Source organism: Callorhinus ursinus, unplaced genomic scaffold (assembly GCF_003265705.2).
Source record: "Callorhinus ursinus isolate GAN/ISIS: 27379988/994484 unplaced genomic scaffold, GSC_fseal_2.0 scaffold14, whole genome shotgun sequence".
NCBI lineage: Eukaryota > Metazoa > Chordata > Mammalia > Carnivora > Otariidae > Callorhinus > Callorhinus ursinus.
This window is the reverse complement of record NW_027397076.1, coordinates 8,318,321-8,335,210: the sequence shown is the minus strand read 5'-3', so window position 1 is coordinate 8,335,210 and position 16,890 is coordinate 8,318,321. Positions and strand designations below refer to the sequence as shown.

Here is a 16,890-nt window from a genome sequence, read left to right as displayed (position 1 = left end):
GACCTGAGTCAAAGGCAGCCACTTAATGGACTGAGCCACCCAGATGCCCACCATCCTCACCACTTCTATTCAACATTGTACTAGAGGTTCTAGCCAGGGCAATCAGGCAAGAAAAAGAAATAACAGATATCTATATTGGAAAGGAAAAAATAAAACTGTGCTTTTTGTTATTATAGTTGACATAATCATAGATGTAGAAAATTCAATGTAACCTACAAAAAATCTACTGTCACAAATCTTCACAGTAGCCTTATTTATAATTTATTTTTTTTAAGATTTTATTTATTTATTTGACAGTGAGAGAGACAGCAAGTGAGTACAAGCAGGGGAAGCAGCAGAGAGAGAGGGAGAAGAAAGAAACAGGCTCCCTGCTGAGTAGGGAGCCCAACACGGGGCTCGATCTCAGGACCCCGGGATCATGACCTGAGCCGAAGGTAGATGCTTATCCGACTAGCCACCCAGGAGCCCCAGGAGTCCCAGGAGCCTTATTTATAATATCCAGAAACTGCAAACAACACAAATGTCCATCAATAGGTGAATAGATAAGCAAATTATAGGATATTCACACAATGGAATGCTACTAGCAATAAAAAGGAATGGATTATTGATGTATGCAACAACTTAGATGAATAATTATGCTGAATGAAAGAAGCTGAACAGCAACAACAAAAATATTTCTAGGGCGCCTGGGTGGCTCAGTTGGTTAAGCGACTGCCTTTGGCTCAGGTCATGATCCTGGAGTCCCGGGATCGAGTCCCACATCGGGCTCCCTGCTCAGCAGGGAGTCTGCTTCTCCCTCTGACCCTCTTCCCTCTCATGCTCTCTGTCTCTCATTCTCTCTCTCAAATAAATAAATAAAATCTTTAAAAAAATATTTCTAAAAACTGACAATACCAAATGCTTACAAGGATATGGAACAACTAAAGACTCACACATCACTGATGGGAATGCAAAATAGTACACCCACTTTGGAAAACAGTTTGGTAGTTTTTTTTATAAAGGTAAACATGCACTTACCATACAACTCTACAGTGAAATTCCTAGGTATTTACCCTAGAGAAATGAAGACATAAGTCTGCACAAAAACTTGTACATGAATGTTTATAACAATTTATTTATAATTGTCAAAACTTGGAAACAACCCAGAAGTCCAATTGTACAAACATACAGTTTGTACATGCATAAACCAACTGCCCATGGAATACAGAATAGGTTACTATTCAACAGTGAAAAGGAAGGTACTAGTAATACATGCAGTAACATGGATGAATCTAAAGAGCATCATGCTAAGTGAAACAGGATAGATCCAAAAGGGCTACGTACAGGTTGAGTCCTTTATATGACATTCTAGAAAAAGGAAAACTAGAGAGACAACTAATAGATTGGTGGTTGCCAGGAACCAAAGTGTGGAGTGAGTGAGTTGACTGTGAAGGAACATGGGGATACTGTTGGGGGTCACAGAAATGGTCTGTATCTTGATTGTGGTGGTAGTTACATAATCACACATATTTGTCAAAATTCATAGAACTCTATGTCTAAAAAGTGTGAATTTTACTCTATGTAAATGCTAGCACAATAGATAAGCAAACAAAATATAGAAAACTAAAGAAAATAATATAATACTACCCTAAATAAATATTTTTCTCTTCACATTAAAAAGAAAGCAGAACATCTTTTATAATCTTAAGATTAGAATTTAGCTAGTCTGAGGAAATTTTGTTCCATTATAAAACAGAAGAATTATGAGAACTATAAACTATCACAGGTATTCTTATTGTTGTCACAATCTTTTGTTATTGAAGATGTATGAGTCCTAATCCAGACCCAAAAGAGTAAAGAGTTAATTTAATAGTTATTAGAAAATTACCCAGGTTCTATGGCTCAGTTGGTTAAGCGACTGCCTTTGGCTCAGGTCATGATCCTGGAGTCCCGGGATCGAGTCCCGCATCGGGCTCCCTATTCAGCAGGGAGTCTGCTTCTCCCTCTGACCCTCCCCCCCTCATGTTCTCTCTCTCTATCTCATTCTCTCTCTCAAATAAATAAATAAATCTTAAAAAAATAGAAAATTACCCAGTTTCTAAATTACCTTGACCTTCTCTGTTTTTTCTCTTTGTATACTGGCTGTTCGTTGTCATGTAAGAGATATGACCTAGGAATCAGAACATTGGAATGCTGTTTTAAATTTCTGGTTTAAGAAAGAAAGAAGGAAAGAAGTGAGGGGGGAGAAGGAGGAAGAGGAGGAGGAGAAAAAAAAAGAAAGAAAATATAATGGAAGGCCCAACCTACCCTGTCTTTACTTTGGGATTTAGATGTTCATTCTTTCATGTCCTATTAGAAGGGAAAAATCAATACTCAACAACTTGTATGGAAAATCAGCATTGTGGTCTTCTTCAACCCTTTTCAGTATTTCTAAATTTTCAAACCATAATAAGGAAATAAGCAAATCATGATTAGTTCCTGATATAAATTTAAGTGTTCTAATTTCACGTCCAAAGAGACTCCTCTCCTAAAATAACACTTCTGCCGTCATATTTTTAGTCCTCCAACTTTCTCCTTGGTGAGTTCATAGTTAGTGGGCTTTGAGACAAATCCCACAGATTTCTGCTGTGTAATATGGAATGTTAATACTTTTGTCCTTAGGACTGGTGGAGGATCACACTAAGAACATGTATTTTAGGCATTAGCACCACATCCAGCTTAAGTTCTAAGGCACTCTGGAGTAGTCCTTGTCATATAGGTCATGCCATATTTTGTTTCTCTTCTTCTTAGGCTATTACGGAGGGCAGCAGCCGGATAAGAGCAGAATCTTACCCTGACAGCAGTACTCTGGTCATTGATGTCGCTGAAAGAGATGACTCCGGTGTTTACCACATAAATCTGAAAAATGAAGCTGGGGAAGCACATGCAAGCATCAAGATTAAAGTTGTGGGTAAGTCCTCTGGGTCAAAAACTTCTAGAATCAAGTTGACACGTCCATATCCAGAGTAGACTTTGGCAGCTCTTGGTTCTCTTGGCTCTTCTGGGTAGCCAACAAAGAAAAACACAGTATAGCTATATTTTATAAATCACCATCTTTCTACCTTTGCCACTCATTTTCTTTTCTTTCCTTTCCTTTTTTAAAAATGTCCTTCCTGGGGCCCTGGGTGGCTCAGATGGTTAAGCATCTGCCTTCTGCTCAGGTAGATCCAGGGTCCTGGGATCTACCCCCACGTCGGGCTCTCAGCTCAGTGGGGAGTTTACTTCTCCCTCTCCCTCTGTGTCTGCCCCTGCTTGTGCGCTCTCTGTCTCTCTCTTTCAAATGAATAAATAAAAATCTTTAAAATTTCCTTCCCTTCCCTTCCTGCCCTTCCCTTCCCTTTTCTTTCTCTTCTTTCTTCTTGCCTCGAGGTCCAATTGCAGGAATGCATAACTAAGGTTAGCCATTTGGGGCTGTTGGTCATTAGCTCTCCACAGTTATATTCCCTTTTGGTGCCCTCTAAATTCACTGAAACACAATTGCTAAACAATTCCCATCATCACAATCATCATAGAAGAGTAAGGTCTTTATCAGTCCTTAGATGACCTCCTGAGTACATTATTCCTAAGCCTGAAACCAAGTGAAATGAGTCCAGCAGATTATTGATGGACCCAGTTTCTCAAGGTCTCTTCATCTCACTTTATTTTTCCCTTAAGAAATATATTTCAAATGGACCAAAAACTAGGGTCATTTTATCAGGCACTGAACTATGTTAACAAGACATGGTCACTTGCCATTTTTGACTTGGATTTCTACCAGTCAACATCTTGATTCTTCCAACTGATTTACAACAATTAGTCCTTGACTCAGTTCTGCTGAAAGTTCACTTTGTAGTTAAAAAAAAAAAACAAAACACAAAACAAAATCACATCTGATATTTAGGCAATAATTTCTTAGTTGCCATTTTCAAAGTAAAGGACAAGTGTCTTGAGTTCCATATGGGGCTTGTTCTCTAATGTTGTGACACTAGTTTAAAGGACTAGCATACATCATTATTTTTATCTTTATTGGGCTCACCTTCCCTTATCTCATATGGAACATGACTTTTTGCCTAAATTAGTTACTATGTGCATTTCAGTAAGAATGGAAAAGTACTCAGAAAAGAATGCTTCAATGATTATCATAAAAAATCTATTTTCCAATTAACATTTTTATTTGCGCTCTCATATACTCTTATTTTATTTTTTTATTCTATTCTATTCTATTCCATTTTTTGTTTGCTACAGACATCCCTGATCCTCCAGTGGCACCAAATGTGACAGATGTGGGGGATGATTGGTGCATCATGACCTGGGAGCCTCCTGCTTATGATGGAGGGTCCCCAATCTTAGGTAACTACATGTTTGTCTGTGGAACTGCCAGTGGAGTTGGAATCCTCTTTATGCTCATTAGTGTAGAGCACATTTTTTAAAATATTGCATTTAGAAGAAAACCTACCATTCGGTGACTTTAAATATCCATTCAAATTGAAATACATTTTGGAATTCTCTGTATTTGAGATTTAAATAACTCTGATGAGTATCATCTAACTGCCTGTTCTCTTTTTTTATTTGACATTTACATTTAATATCTAATTTTACAATATCTATAAGTCTAACTTTAAATTGTCCAGTCAGTAAATGTCTAGTTCCATAGATCTATGTCTATGAAGAAATTTCTTTTAGAGGTAAATACTTAGAAGAATTTGCTTCCCCTATGGAACAAGAATTTTTTCTACTTGAAACTCACAAAACTAGTTATTTCCCTCTTCTTATCTATATTGTTGGGACTCAGAGCCAAATCTATTTCTCAACTGTAGAAAAGGTATAAGTTTCTACAGTCTACATATCTATGATTTATTTTTCTCTCTTCTCTTCCTGTACAATTTTATTGTATTATTTTTAATATTTTAATATTATATTCTTTTTATCTATATCCTATGACATTAATATTTGTATTCCCTATAATCTCTCTCAAACAACTGATGGAATAGGTGGCTTAAAAATATATGCATACCTGACTATTTCACTTAGAGTGCTAAGAATATGGGAAATTTTAAGAATTCTAACACCTGACAAAGTTTAATTTTGGAGACCATGGAAAAACCTCAGTTTCCATTTTGTGTCACTTGCAGGATACTTTATTGAGCGGAAGAAGAAACAAAGCTCCAGATGGATGAGGCTAAATTTTGATCTCTGCAAAGAAACAACTTTTGAGCCCAAGAAGATGATTGAAGGTGTGGCCTATGAGGTCCGCATCTTTGCGGTCAATGCCATTGGCATCTCCAAGCCCAGTATGCCCTCCAGGCCTTTTGTTCCTTTGGGTGAGTCAAGAGAGATGCACCTCTGTCATGCAAATCATTGCCTTGGCTTGTGACTGTTACCTTCCAACCTCTAACTGGAGCAGACCTGGAGGCTTCTTGGAGTGGTGGGTGAGCAGAAGGTTGGAGGCAGGGGCAATTTTCTAAGAAACTGAAAAACAACTTTGGTAGAGTTGAGTGTCTTCATAATGTAGAACCTGGAATTTATTACCAGAATTCCAATGAGAGCCGTAGGTGGTTCTGGTTGCTATTTCCAGCTTAAAGCACTTAGCTGAGCCCACTGACACATGACCACTCCCCATTCGTCCTTCTGAAGGTATAACCCAGCACCTAGGTGTAATCATTATAACCAACACAGAGACCACTACAACAAAGCACGCTTGAAAACTAGTCTCTTCGCTTTACAATCACACTTTAAATGTTATCTAGTGATCCAAAGCAGTCAGTTGGTAAAGACAAAGAAACCAAGATAAGATGTCTCTTTTTTTGATAGTGAAGTACTTTTTTCAGTAGAAAGAAGATTTAGTACAAGAGTTTGCACTTTAAAGTTAGAAGGTTAATGGGAAATTTACTCCGGCTTATTAGATCTCAAACTTTGACTCTTTTCAACTTCCTTGGCCCTCCCAGCCTCCGACACCAACCTCCCGAACCGGAGGGAAAGTGTGGCAGTGTTTCTAAAATTTTCTGTGCCTAGCAGATCTTTGCCTTCCACACAGAATATGCTTGAGGAGTATTCACTGAATTTTATTAAGACATGGGCCTGCTGTGTATGTTTTTATTTGTATCCTAGTTTGTTTTATCACCGCTTGTGCTGTAACACCACAGTTAATGATGTCTTCTGTTTCTCTCTCTCTCTCTTTTTTTTTATCTTTGAAGCTGTAACCAGCCCTCCTACGCTTCTGACCGTTGACTCTGTAACTGACACTACTGTCACGATGAAGTGGCGGCCCCCAGACCAGATTGGTGCAGCAGGTTTAGATGGCTATGTGCTAGAGTATTGCTTTGAAGGATGTAAGTACAATTGGTAGTTAAAATGAATACTAGCATCAATAGGTGAGATACGCCCCCGCCCTTCTTTTGTTGCTCATGCTTGGGAAATCTCCTTCCAACCGAAAATGACAACAAGCAAAGGTCATCCTTACAAGGTGGTTAAAAACTTAGCCTTTCTTTGGTACCTGATGCTAACAAATGGAGATCTCAAAAATATCCAAGCTAGTCTGCCAGATCAGACAACATGATAGTTCTAAGACATAGGAGGAAGGGAGTCTGACAAAACTTCAGAGATTTCCACTTCTTGAATTGGTGGAACAAAATTGTACCAAGCAACATAAGTCTAGTTAGAATGAGGCAATTGGAAATTCTAAACTCTATACTCAACAGAGGTCAGTTATCAAAAGTACTGCTTATTTCTGGGTAATAAAGAGAGTCTATATATTTGGTTAGCTGGTGATCATCCCCTGCCTTCCTAAAGGAAAAAAAGAAGAAGAATTAAGGACAACTTGCAGTGCTTAAAGAAAGCAGAATTCAATCCCAGAGGGTGCTTGTGATAGGTTTGACATGTGATGGAACTTGTCTCAGTATAGAAAAATTTAATCACTTAAATTTAAGAGGAGAAGAGAAACAGGCAAAAAAAAAAAAAAAAAAAGTTAATAGAAAAAGAGAAACGACACAAGAAAATATTGGCCAGAGTGTACCTAAAACCAAAAACGATGTGAAGTTCACTGAAAGCCTCTTGTGTTTTTTGATTTCCTGCTTGACGTGATTTGAAAATCGGCGAATAAAACTGCCCCAGTTTGAACTCAGGCTCCACTCTAGATGACGGTAGGTAAACAGTCCACCGGGGAAACTTGTTCCTATCTCCACAAATGATAGGCCACCATTTAACCTCAAAGAAAACTCTTTGGACCCCAAACTTTAACGTGGATCTTACATGAAGGAAAGAGGCTACTGAGCACATTTGAGAAATCAGAAATGTGAACACAAAGGCACCTTTCCAGGAGGAAAACTTCTACAGAAAAGAAACTTCGTATGAAGAAAAAAACTGCTGAAAAGGAAATCCCAGGCCCTTGGATTGGGGCATCCCTGGAAACGACCACCATTGGTGTCAGTTGTGGTTGCAAGGGAACAAGAAGGGGATGGGTGTGCGGGGCAAGGCATCCTGGTAACAGTTCCATTTTCATGTGCTCAGCTCACAGAACACTCTGCTTGATTTCTCCAGGGCTTAGAAAGCCACTAACCAAAACGAGTGGGGACATTATGAGAAAGTTCCCAGGTATCCCAACACGGGAGGGAGGTAGTATCACTAACACAACAGGTAAATTCTTGAGTGCTTCAAAATATAGTGTATTCCCATTCCATTCCTCCTCCCCCTATTTCAAAAAGTCCTGAGTATTCCACTCTGTTATTTATATCACCCCACCAGCAAAATCTCCCAATCTTACATGTGATGTGGCTGCTGAGCACGAACATTTGTATATGTATGAAACAGAGCAAATTCTTTACTCTTTTCTTTCTGATAGGTTTAAAAAGTAAGAAGATACAGCAAAATGATAGATGGCTGTCATTTTGATGTTACCCACCTTAGATAAAATACAACGAAGTGTATTTTACATAATTTTGTGTGTGGTCTGTGTAGATATATATGTATATGCCTATATACATATATATATATGTACACAGTCATTATTATGTATATATTTTGCCACATAACGTTTTGGAATTAGCTTTCTATGGAAGTTCTTTCATAACGTGTATATCTTTCTTCTTGCAGTCTTTTCTTTCTTTATGTGGCTGCCCTATTCTTCATTCTTTTTAATGGCTGTTGTCCTCCAGACTAATTTTCTGTAGTGTTTAATGCTTTTAGATATGTCAGGTTTTATTCTGTAAGAAAATTCTTTCTTTTATAAGATAGTGTGTTGGTTTTGACTCTGCCTTTCTCTTGTTTTTGTTTTTTGGTTTTTGGGTTTTTTAATGCCTGCAGCACATTACTCTTCTTTGTTGTCTTCCTTCACTCTAGCTCTTTCTTTTCTTTCTTAAAAATTTTCCTCGTGTATCAAATAACTTTCGTATTCCTTCCCCGTCCCTCAGACACCATTTTCTTTCTCCTGTTTTCCTCAGTTAAAGTGGTTCAGAGGTGAAGGGATAGGCTATTTTTTGTTCCCCTCTGATCTTGTTTCATCCTGTTTTCTCTTGCAACTTCTCCTTTACTAGCTCTTCACTCTTTCAAGCAGGTTTTCTGTCTCCTATTTTCACTTTCTCATCAACTGCCTCTTCATTACGAAAATATCAGCACGGTAGCTCCCAATCTGACCATTGGCTTAGAGACATATCTCTTTTTTGATGTCCTATTGAAATTTTTCAATTTTTATCAATCCTCATGCCCTCTCAGCCACCAGGATATTCTGGCTCCCTGTTTCTTCTCCCTGATACTCCTAGAAGGGATGGAATAAGAGGAGAAGGTTCCAGGGGTTTCCACTCCCCTGCTCCTCTCCTGAGAACCTAGAAAGGCATCATCCTAAACCAGTGGGGTATACCCACGACCAGCCCATGAACCAGCAACATTCCCTCCACCCCATGTGGAACGCAGTGACCCAGGCAGGCTCAATTTGTTTTCTTGACTGCAGAACTCATTGCCGTGGCAACAGTGGGCTGCTTCCAGAGCTGCTGGGAAGACAGGGCTGGCTTTATCGTGAGTGCCCTCACTCCCAGCCTGTGAGGATTGAATCCCATAGTGGGAGCACTATGTTCCCTGGGTACCTGGGAGAACCCTCCCAGGCAGAGGGGGCAAGGACCTGTCAAAGGATAGACTGTTCCACTGTGTGCTGCTTCTCTGTGGAGTCCAAGACCTGCTCCTCCTTTCTCTTCAGGGTCTTGCTTTGTTCCTCTCTACCTCTTGTTCCCACAGCTGGAAGTGCCCAACCTCTTTTCTCCTCCTCTTCTCTGTGGCAGATGACTCAGGTCAAAAACCACAGTCTGAACAGAGCAGGCTGTGGCTCTCCTGAGGAACTCCCCCTCTCCCTAATGTGTTTGGTCTCTTCCGTCCCTGCTCTGAAGACAAATATCTTTGCATACTTTGCATACTTTACTAACAGAGAATGCTGACTACTGATACGATATTCTTCTGGTGTGAAAGTGGGTGTCTTTAATTAATTTTAATGACGGATTCTCAAAGGTACATCAGCAAATCAGTCTGATGAAAATGGGGAGGCTGCATATGATCTACCAGGTAAAGTATTCTGTGAAAGCTTTCAAACTTTCTTATTATATGATAAAAGTTTCTGGGAATGTTTCATGACCAAGCATGAAGTACACCCACTACCCACACACACAAAAAGCCCTTAGAGATCAAGGGGGTGGGCGGGCAGTGAGCTAATAATGTGGAAAGCAAGCTTTCCCCCTCCCCCACCCAGGGCATAATGCATACAAACTTTTCTAAGAAGTTGAAATATTTGCAAACCCCTCTCTTGATGTTATAGACAAAGCTACCAAAACCTTTTTTAAAAATATCAACATTTTTTATCAAGGTAATAGAATTATGCCAATTCCTTATGAGGTCTTGGCTCCTGAGCTGTGTTTCCTCTTTGCCATGGATATTAACTTCTTGTTTCATAAATGGGAGCATGATCTGACTCCCTGGGCCCATAATAGTGCCTCATAATAAAAAACCAGCTAAGATAAAACAGAGATTATATGACTATAAAGGTCTGTGTCTCTCATTCATAAGAATAGCGTTTTCCTGTTCTGAAGTTTAACATATTTTGGTGGCTAAATGTCATGATTATGTCAATCCTTATAAAACTGAATTGGAATAAAACTGCTACAAAATTCCTGGGGACAGTTACTGTGATTCAGGATACTCCAGTGTCACTTTAGTTTCCTGAATCACAGTAACTCTCCCCAAGAATTCAGATACTCTAGTATTATAGTATCCTGAATAACCTAAGAGGTTTTTCAGAAATAGCAGAATCTGATTATCCTTCTTCCTGTCATTTACATTAGCCATTCTAGACCATTTTTCATTTAATATGAAAAATGCTCACCCATGTAGTATGACTCCAGATCAAAATCATATTTCCTCCAACTGATTTAATTATGAGTCAAATACTAGTTTGGAGCCGACTGTACCAGTTAGGATGATTTCTTTCTCTAAACACAATTTCTCCTTCTTTTCTTTTTCTTTTGTGGATTTTAGCTGAAAATTGGATAGTTGCAAACAAAGAGCTGATTGACAAGACCAAGTTCACCATCACAGATCTGCCTACAGATTCAAGGATCTTTGTGCGTGTGAAGGCTGTGAACAAGGCAGGTGCCAGTGAGCCGAAGTACTACTCCCAGCCCATTCTGGTGAAAGAAATCATAGGTAGGTGGCAAGACTTTCAAAATTTTGTCTCCATTTCCAACATTATTTGGTTTTATGTTTTAACCCCCTTTTTTTTTTCTCAAACTTTCTAATTTGCTGTCACTCCTTTGATGTATTGTCAATGCCCCTGGGAGTTAGGAACGTACAAAAGAGCTCCTTTCCACCAGTGTGGAGGTCAGCTCAGGGTTTGTAACTGGGTATGAGGACCAGTTAGTTAACCTCACCGGGTTCCGCGAGCTATCTCTGGCTGGGCTGCCAATTCCCATTGAAGAGAGGGAGCATGAATGCATCCGTGCAAACAAACAGCTGCAACATGGCTCCAATGGGTCTGCAAGGCCAGAACCATCTTCATAATGAAATGAACACATTAGTTGCCCTTTTCAATGTTTGACATCTGCACTGATGGTGCACAAGTGATGCTGAATAAAACTGCAGGTGCCTCAGCACAGAGCCAGTCAGTGCCACCAAACTATGCTAGTTATTTCTGTCTTCCTCACCACCTTGCACTCACAGTTAAAATAAATGGGCCAGCTTTGCCTCGGCATGTTCTTTTTTTTCTTTTTAATGATTTTATTTATTTATTTGAGAGAGAGAGAGCAAGTGAGACAGCATGAGCAGGGGGAGGGGTAGAGGGAGAGAGAGAAGTAGACTCCCTGCTGAGCAGGGAGCCCGATGTGGGGCTCCATCCCAGGACCCTGAGATCATGACCTGAGCCGAAGGCAGACACTTAACGGACTGAACCACCCAGGTGCCCCACCTCGGCATGTTCTTCTTCTTCTTTTTTTTTTTTTTTAGATTTTACTTATTTATTTGACGGAGAAAGACACAGCGAGAGAAGGAACACAAGCAGGGGGAGTGGGAGAGGGAAAAGCAGGCTTCCCACCCAGCAGGGAACCCGATGTGGGGCTCAATCCCAGGACCCTGGGATCATGACCTGAGCTGAAGGCAGACGCTTAATGACTGAGCCACCCAGTCACCCCTCGGCATGTTCTTGATGAAGCATAAACATTATTAATTTTATTAAACCTTGGTCCTTGAGTACACATTTTTCCTATGTCTATGTGGCAATGAAATGCAAAGTATGTACAGAGGCCTTACACTGCATACTGCAGTGCAATGGTTGTCTCTAGAAATAGCACGTGTGCAACTGAGTGAGAGGCTGAACTAGTGACCTTTTTCAGAAAATTCCATTTTTACTTGAAAAAAAATGGCTATTTGGCAGGAATTTTGTAGAAAATGAAAACAATAAGCCTGTCACTTCAAAGAAAACAACTTATAGTATTTGTTGTCAGCATTTCAATGAAAAAAATGTGAGCTTCCAAGCAAAAATTAAGATTTTGGAAAACTTATATCCACCCCTGTGGACTTGACAGCTCTCAACACATAACTGTTCTCATTAAATAGGCAGTGATAGTAATGAATGTAATTTTTTGATAATGAATAATGGAATGTGTCAACATTTGGAAGATCTACATAATTTGGTGAAATAATATTTTCCAAATGACAAATACATGTTAAAAATATGCATGGGTAAAATATATATTAAAAATGTAAGCTAGACCAGTGGATTTTAATGTAACAAGGTATGAAGAGTTAATTGAAATGGTTTCAGATTCCACATTGCAGCTCACCTTTAAGAAATTACAATTTATCATGTTTTAGTGTAGAAGCAAAAAGGAATATCCAAAATTGTCTAAAAAGTTTATTAAAATATTTCTTCTGTCTGTGTGAAGCCGGATTTTCTTCATTTAAATGACTTCAACCTATATAACATATTATAAGAGATTGAAGGCAGGAACAAATAGGAGACTCCAGATATCCTCTATTAAGTCAGACATTAAGTAGATTTGCAAAAATATAAACTAATGCCATTAAAATGGTATTTGTGTTTTTATTTTTAAATGAGTAACTAAATATTTCAAATGTCTTGCTTTAATTTCTAATATGGTAAATATTGATAGATACAGCCCACATAAACAATAGCTGAGCAATTGCTTTTTGGGGAGGGGTCCTTGTTAATTTTTAAGAGTGTGATAAAATACTGAGACCAAAATGTTTGAGAGTTGCTGCTCCAGGGGAAAGAACACTGGACTGGGAGCCTGGATATCTGGGTTCTAGACCATGTTCTACCAGTCTCATGTTGTGGCTGCCTGAAACCTTTTGGAAGTGAGTTGTGGGATGGATGGATGGATGAAAGAAAGCATGAAGCTTGCACATTTTCTTAGTAGATTCTGGAGACAGCCTTTATAAGTTGAATCCTGTTTTTATTAGGTATTAGCCATGTGACCTCAGGCAAGAGACTTGATCTTCCTGAGCCTTAATTTCTTCATCTGCAAAATGGAGATAATAATAATACCTGACCCATCAAGAGGCTGTGAGGGTTAAATACATTGATCCATGTTGCTGCTTAACAGAATGCTTGCCACATAATAAGCTCTCTATATGTGTTAGCTTTTATTATGATAATGGTTTAGTTTACTACAGAATCTGGCTGAGTTTCTTTTTCCTCATATATAAAGTGAGGGAGCTGGGGGATCTCCAAGTTCTCTTCCAGCCCCAACATTCAGTAATCATCATCATCATCTCCTAAAGTTTATTGAGCACATATTATGCTCAGCCATTATGCTAAATGCTTTACATGGATAACCTTATTTAATCCTCACAACAATTGTACAAACTAGATGCTTTCATCATTCTGATTTTATGGAAGAGTCTGAAACCAGAGCTCCTATATATCAGATCTAGGACTCAAACCCAGATCTTTGATCTGAAGTCCATGCTTCTGATCATAGGCACTCAAGGCTAACTCTAGCTTCTAATCCTGGCTGTGTCACCAAGGGCAAGTTACTTAACCTCCTATGCTCCTGTTTCTTTATCATGAAGTAAAACTGTACCTATCCTACAAGGTGGCCTTGAGGTTTAAATTAGTCCCCTCATGAAATGTATTTAGTGCAGTGTCTGTCACATACTAAGCACTCAAATGATGAGAACTGCTTCATCCCTGTGAGCCTCTGAGCCTTTGACTCCCTGCTTCTGATGGGTTTGCAACAACATGTTCTAGTATCTTTATGGTGTTTAATTAATGAATGTCAATACATAGTGGGCTAGGGCCACCTATTACGTACCTCATAGCCACACAGGGAGAAAGTTACTATCCAGTTCTGACGGAATTACCTAAATAACAAGTGCTAGGTGCAAAAACTTTTTTTGTTTTGTTTTTTTCTGGTGAGAAAAAATGAGCAGTCATACCAGCTAATGTGCTGCCTGTAGATCTTTTGTGGAATGTTCACTGGAGAATACACTTGCTGTTAGAAACTATGAAAAATATATGTAAGGTCCTAAGAGAAAATTTGGTGTTTTTCTATAAAGTTGCTTTAGACTTCTAATGACTATAAAAATAGGAAGTTTCCATAAAATCAAGGAGGTCAAGGATAGATTCTGTTGAGTCAAACTGTGAAAACATCTCTGCTTGAAGAAAATGTTTGGAACCAAAGTTACTGTACATTATCTGGTAATGGCACATCTAAGATTTTACTGTAGAGACATCAGCACAAGGATATCCCAGTAAGTATCATGCCAGTGTGCTTATGTAAGGCTATTTCCAGTGTACTCTACTGATCACAAAATTATGCTATTCTACCCTCACTCAGAGCCTCCAAAGATTCGCATCCCAAGGCACCTGAAGCAAACTTATGTCCGCAGAGTTGGAGAAGCTGTCAATCTGGTTATACCTTTCCAGGTAATAATTTAGGGTCACTTATTTTCTCTTTCCAGTGCTGAGGTGTTTAAGAACTAGAAACAGGTACTCTAGCACTTCAGCTCATCATGATTCAGGATTTCCTCAGAGGAAAAGTGGATAAATAATGCAAGAGATTTGGGGAGTGAGTAAACAATCTTGTGCTTGCTGAGGAATCTATTAAACTGATAGATTTTCCTTCTGCATGAGATGAATGACACCTAGGTTGGACTGGTCTGAAGCTCAGGGACTATGGATGGGCAGAAAGGAAATACCAAGGAGATGCCAAAACAAGAAATGCTTAAAGATTCTGGCCCTGCACATCTATAGTAAAACTAGTCTTCATTTTAAGTGAAGCTCTTGGTGTAACATTCAGGAAAACAACATGTACGTACTTCCCACAATCACCCCAAGCCAAAGGAAGAGGGATAACTGAATGTTGAAATCTTGATGCTACTAACTAAAAGATGCAAACGTTGTTAAACATTGCTCCAGCAAAAGAATCTGTTGTTTACAAGATTAACCAGGCTTCACCTACAGTAATCAACTTTGGTCTCATACACACAAACACACACACACACACACACACACACACACACACACACTGCACCACCACCCCATTACTTGCTGGACTCTTTATGCCTCTAGATAGCACTTTTCAATATAACTTTCTACAATGATGGAAATGTTTTATAGCATCAAAGTCCAATATGGTAGCCACCAGCCAAATATGACCATTGAGCACTTGAAATGTGATACTTGGAATCAGTGCAACTGGGGAGATTAATTTTTCATTTTCCTTAATTTAAATTAGTTTTAGTTTAAATAGCTATGTGTAGCTTGTGGCTCTTATCTCAGCATGGCTCTAGAATTAAAACTTAGGTCTCTGTACACATTTGAACACACACAGAGCTCATTCAAACCCAGGCTCCCATGCATGACAAGCAAGCTAAAGGACAGCCAGTTCAGATCACCCTCATTGCACTTGGGACCTACAGCTTAAAAGAGGCAGTTACCTTCTACATACAGTGTGTGAAATCAGAAGGAAAGCCAAGGAGGATGCAAGTATAAACACAGCAGAGGAGGAAGGAGATAGCTTGGCAAGGTTCCTCCCACTTCTCTCTCCCCACAGCCTCAACTAAAACCAGGAGCTGGCACTAGGCAAGCACTCAGGGTGGACTGGGGCTGCCGAATCTGCCCTCCAGTTTTCCCACCTTGTCTACTGCTGGTACTAATCCCAGTTCCCACATTTTGGGGGCCTGTGTGTCCAGCTTCTGTCACTTCAATCTTTATAACCATCCTGTGAGATAGGTGCTACCATTGTTCTCATTTTACAGATTGGGAAATCGAGGCACAGAGGAGTTAAGTAACTTGACCAAGGTGACACAGCTATTAAGAGGTCACAGCATCCAAATACAGATTCCAGGGCCCCAGAGCCCGTGTTCTTAACCATTACGCTGTGTTGCACCAGGTTTGGAGCTAGAGAGACCCGGCTGTAAGACCTGGTTCCAACACTTACTTAAGCTGCGAGGCCTTGGGCAAGTCATTTAATTCCTTTATCCAAAAATGAGGATAATGATACTTATTATCTTGATGTGAAGATTAAAAGAAATAGTAAACATGTACCTAATGGAGTGCCTTGCACAAAGAATGCAGTCAACAGGAAATGTGAGTACCGCTGTTTCTGCCATAGTTGCTGACCACCAGACGGTCTCCAGCTTTGCCTAGAATGGGGTAAGCAACTGTCATTTTTTTTTTTAAGATTTTATTTATTTGACAGAGAGAGACACAGCGAGAGAGGGAACACAAGCAGGGGGAGTGGGAGAGGGAGAAGCAGACTCCCGGCTGAGCAGGGAGCCCAATGCGGGGCTTGATCCCAGGACCCTAGGATCATGACCTGAGCCACAGGCAGCCTCTTAATGACTGAGCCACCCAGGCGCCCCGCAAATGTCATTTTTTTGTAATGCTGAAAATAAAATCTTAAGACCATCTGATTTCCCTCCCTCTCTACTTTTTCTGTCTTTTTAGGGAAAACCAAGACCAGAATTAACTTGGAAGAAAGATGGTGTAGAAATTGATAAGAATCAAATAAACATTCGCAACTCTGAGACTGATACAATCATATTTATCAGAAAAGCAGAGAGGAGCCACTCTGGGAAATACGATCTGCAAGTCAAAGTGGAAAAATTTGTGGAAACTGCATCAATCGATATCCAGATCGTTGGTAGGTTTGGAAGAGGGAACTAGAATGTTCTCTCAAAGCAGTATTTGGACTAATTGTCCTTATCATTAAGGCAAGAGTAAGAATTTTTGTTAAATTCTTTTTTTAGAATTAAAAAAATATAAATTAGTAAGACTTGTTAAAATAATTTTTTACTGACTAAAAAGACTAATCATTGGAGACTTAGGGTATACATGTTTAAGAAAATTAATGTATATACTTTTAGTGCAAACTCTTTGTACTGCTTTATAATCCACTT

General features: G+C 39.4%; 1 protein-coding gene across 1 annotated transcript in view; it reads left to right on the top strand.

Annotated features, from left to right (window-relative positions):
• The window catches only part of MYBPC1 (myosin binding protein C1), a gene marked incomplete at its 5' end in the record, with an annotated part of 55,335 nt that overhangs the window by 25,592 nt on the left and 12,853 nt on the right, over positions 1-16,890 (top strand). Inside the window, 7 exons of the mRNA XM_073900878.1 lie at positions 2,770-2,929; positions 4,243-4,347; positions 5,130-5,318; positions 6,192-6,326; positions 10,507-10,674; positions 14,325-14,413; positions 16,439-16,634. Coding sequence (XP_073756979.1) covers positions 2,770-2,929; positions 4,243-4,347; positions 5,130-5,318; positions 6,192-6,326; positions 10,507-10,674; positions 14,325-14,413; positions 16,439-16,634 — 1,042 coding nt within the window. The remainder of the gene's footprint in view (positions 1-2,769; positions 2,930-4,242; positions 4,348-5,129; positions 5,319-6,191; positions 6,327-10,506; positions 10,675-14,324; positions 14,414-16,438; positions 16,635-16,890) is intronic.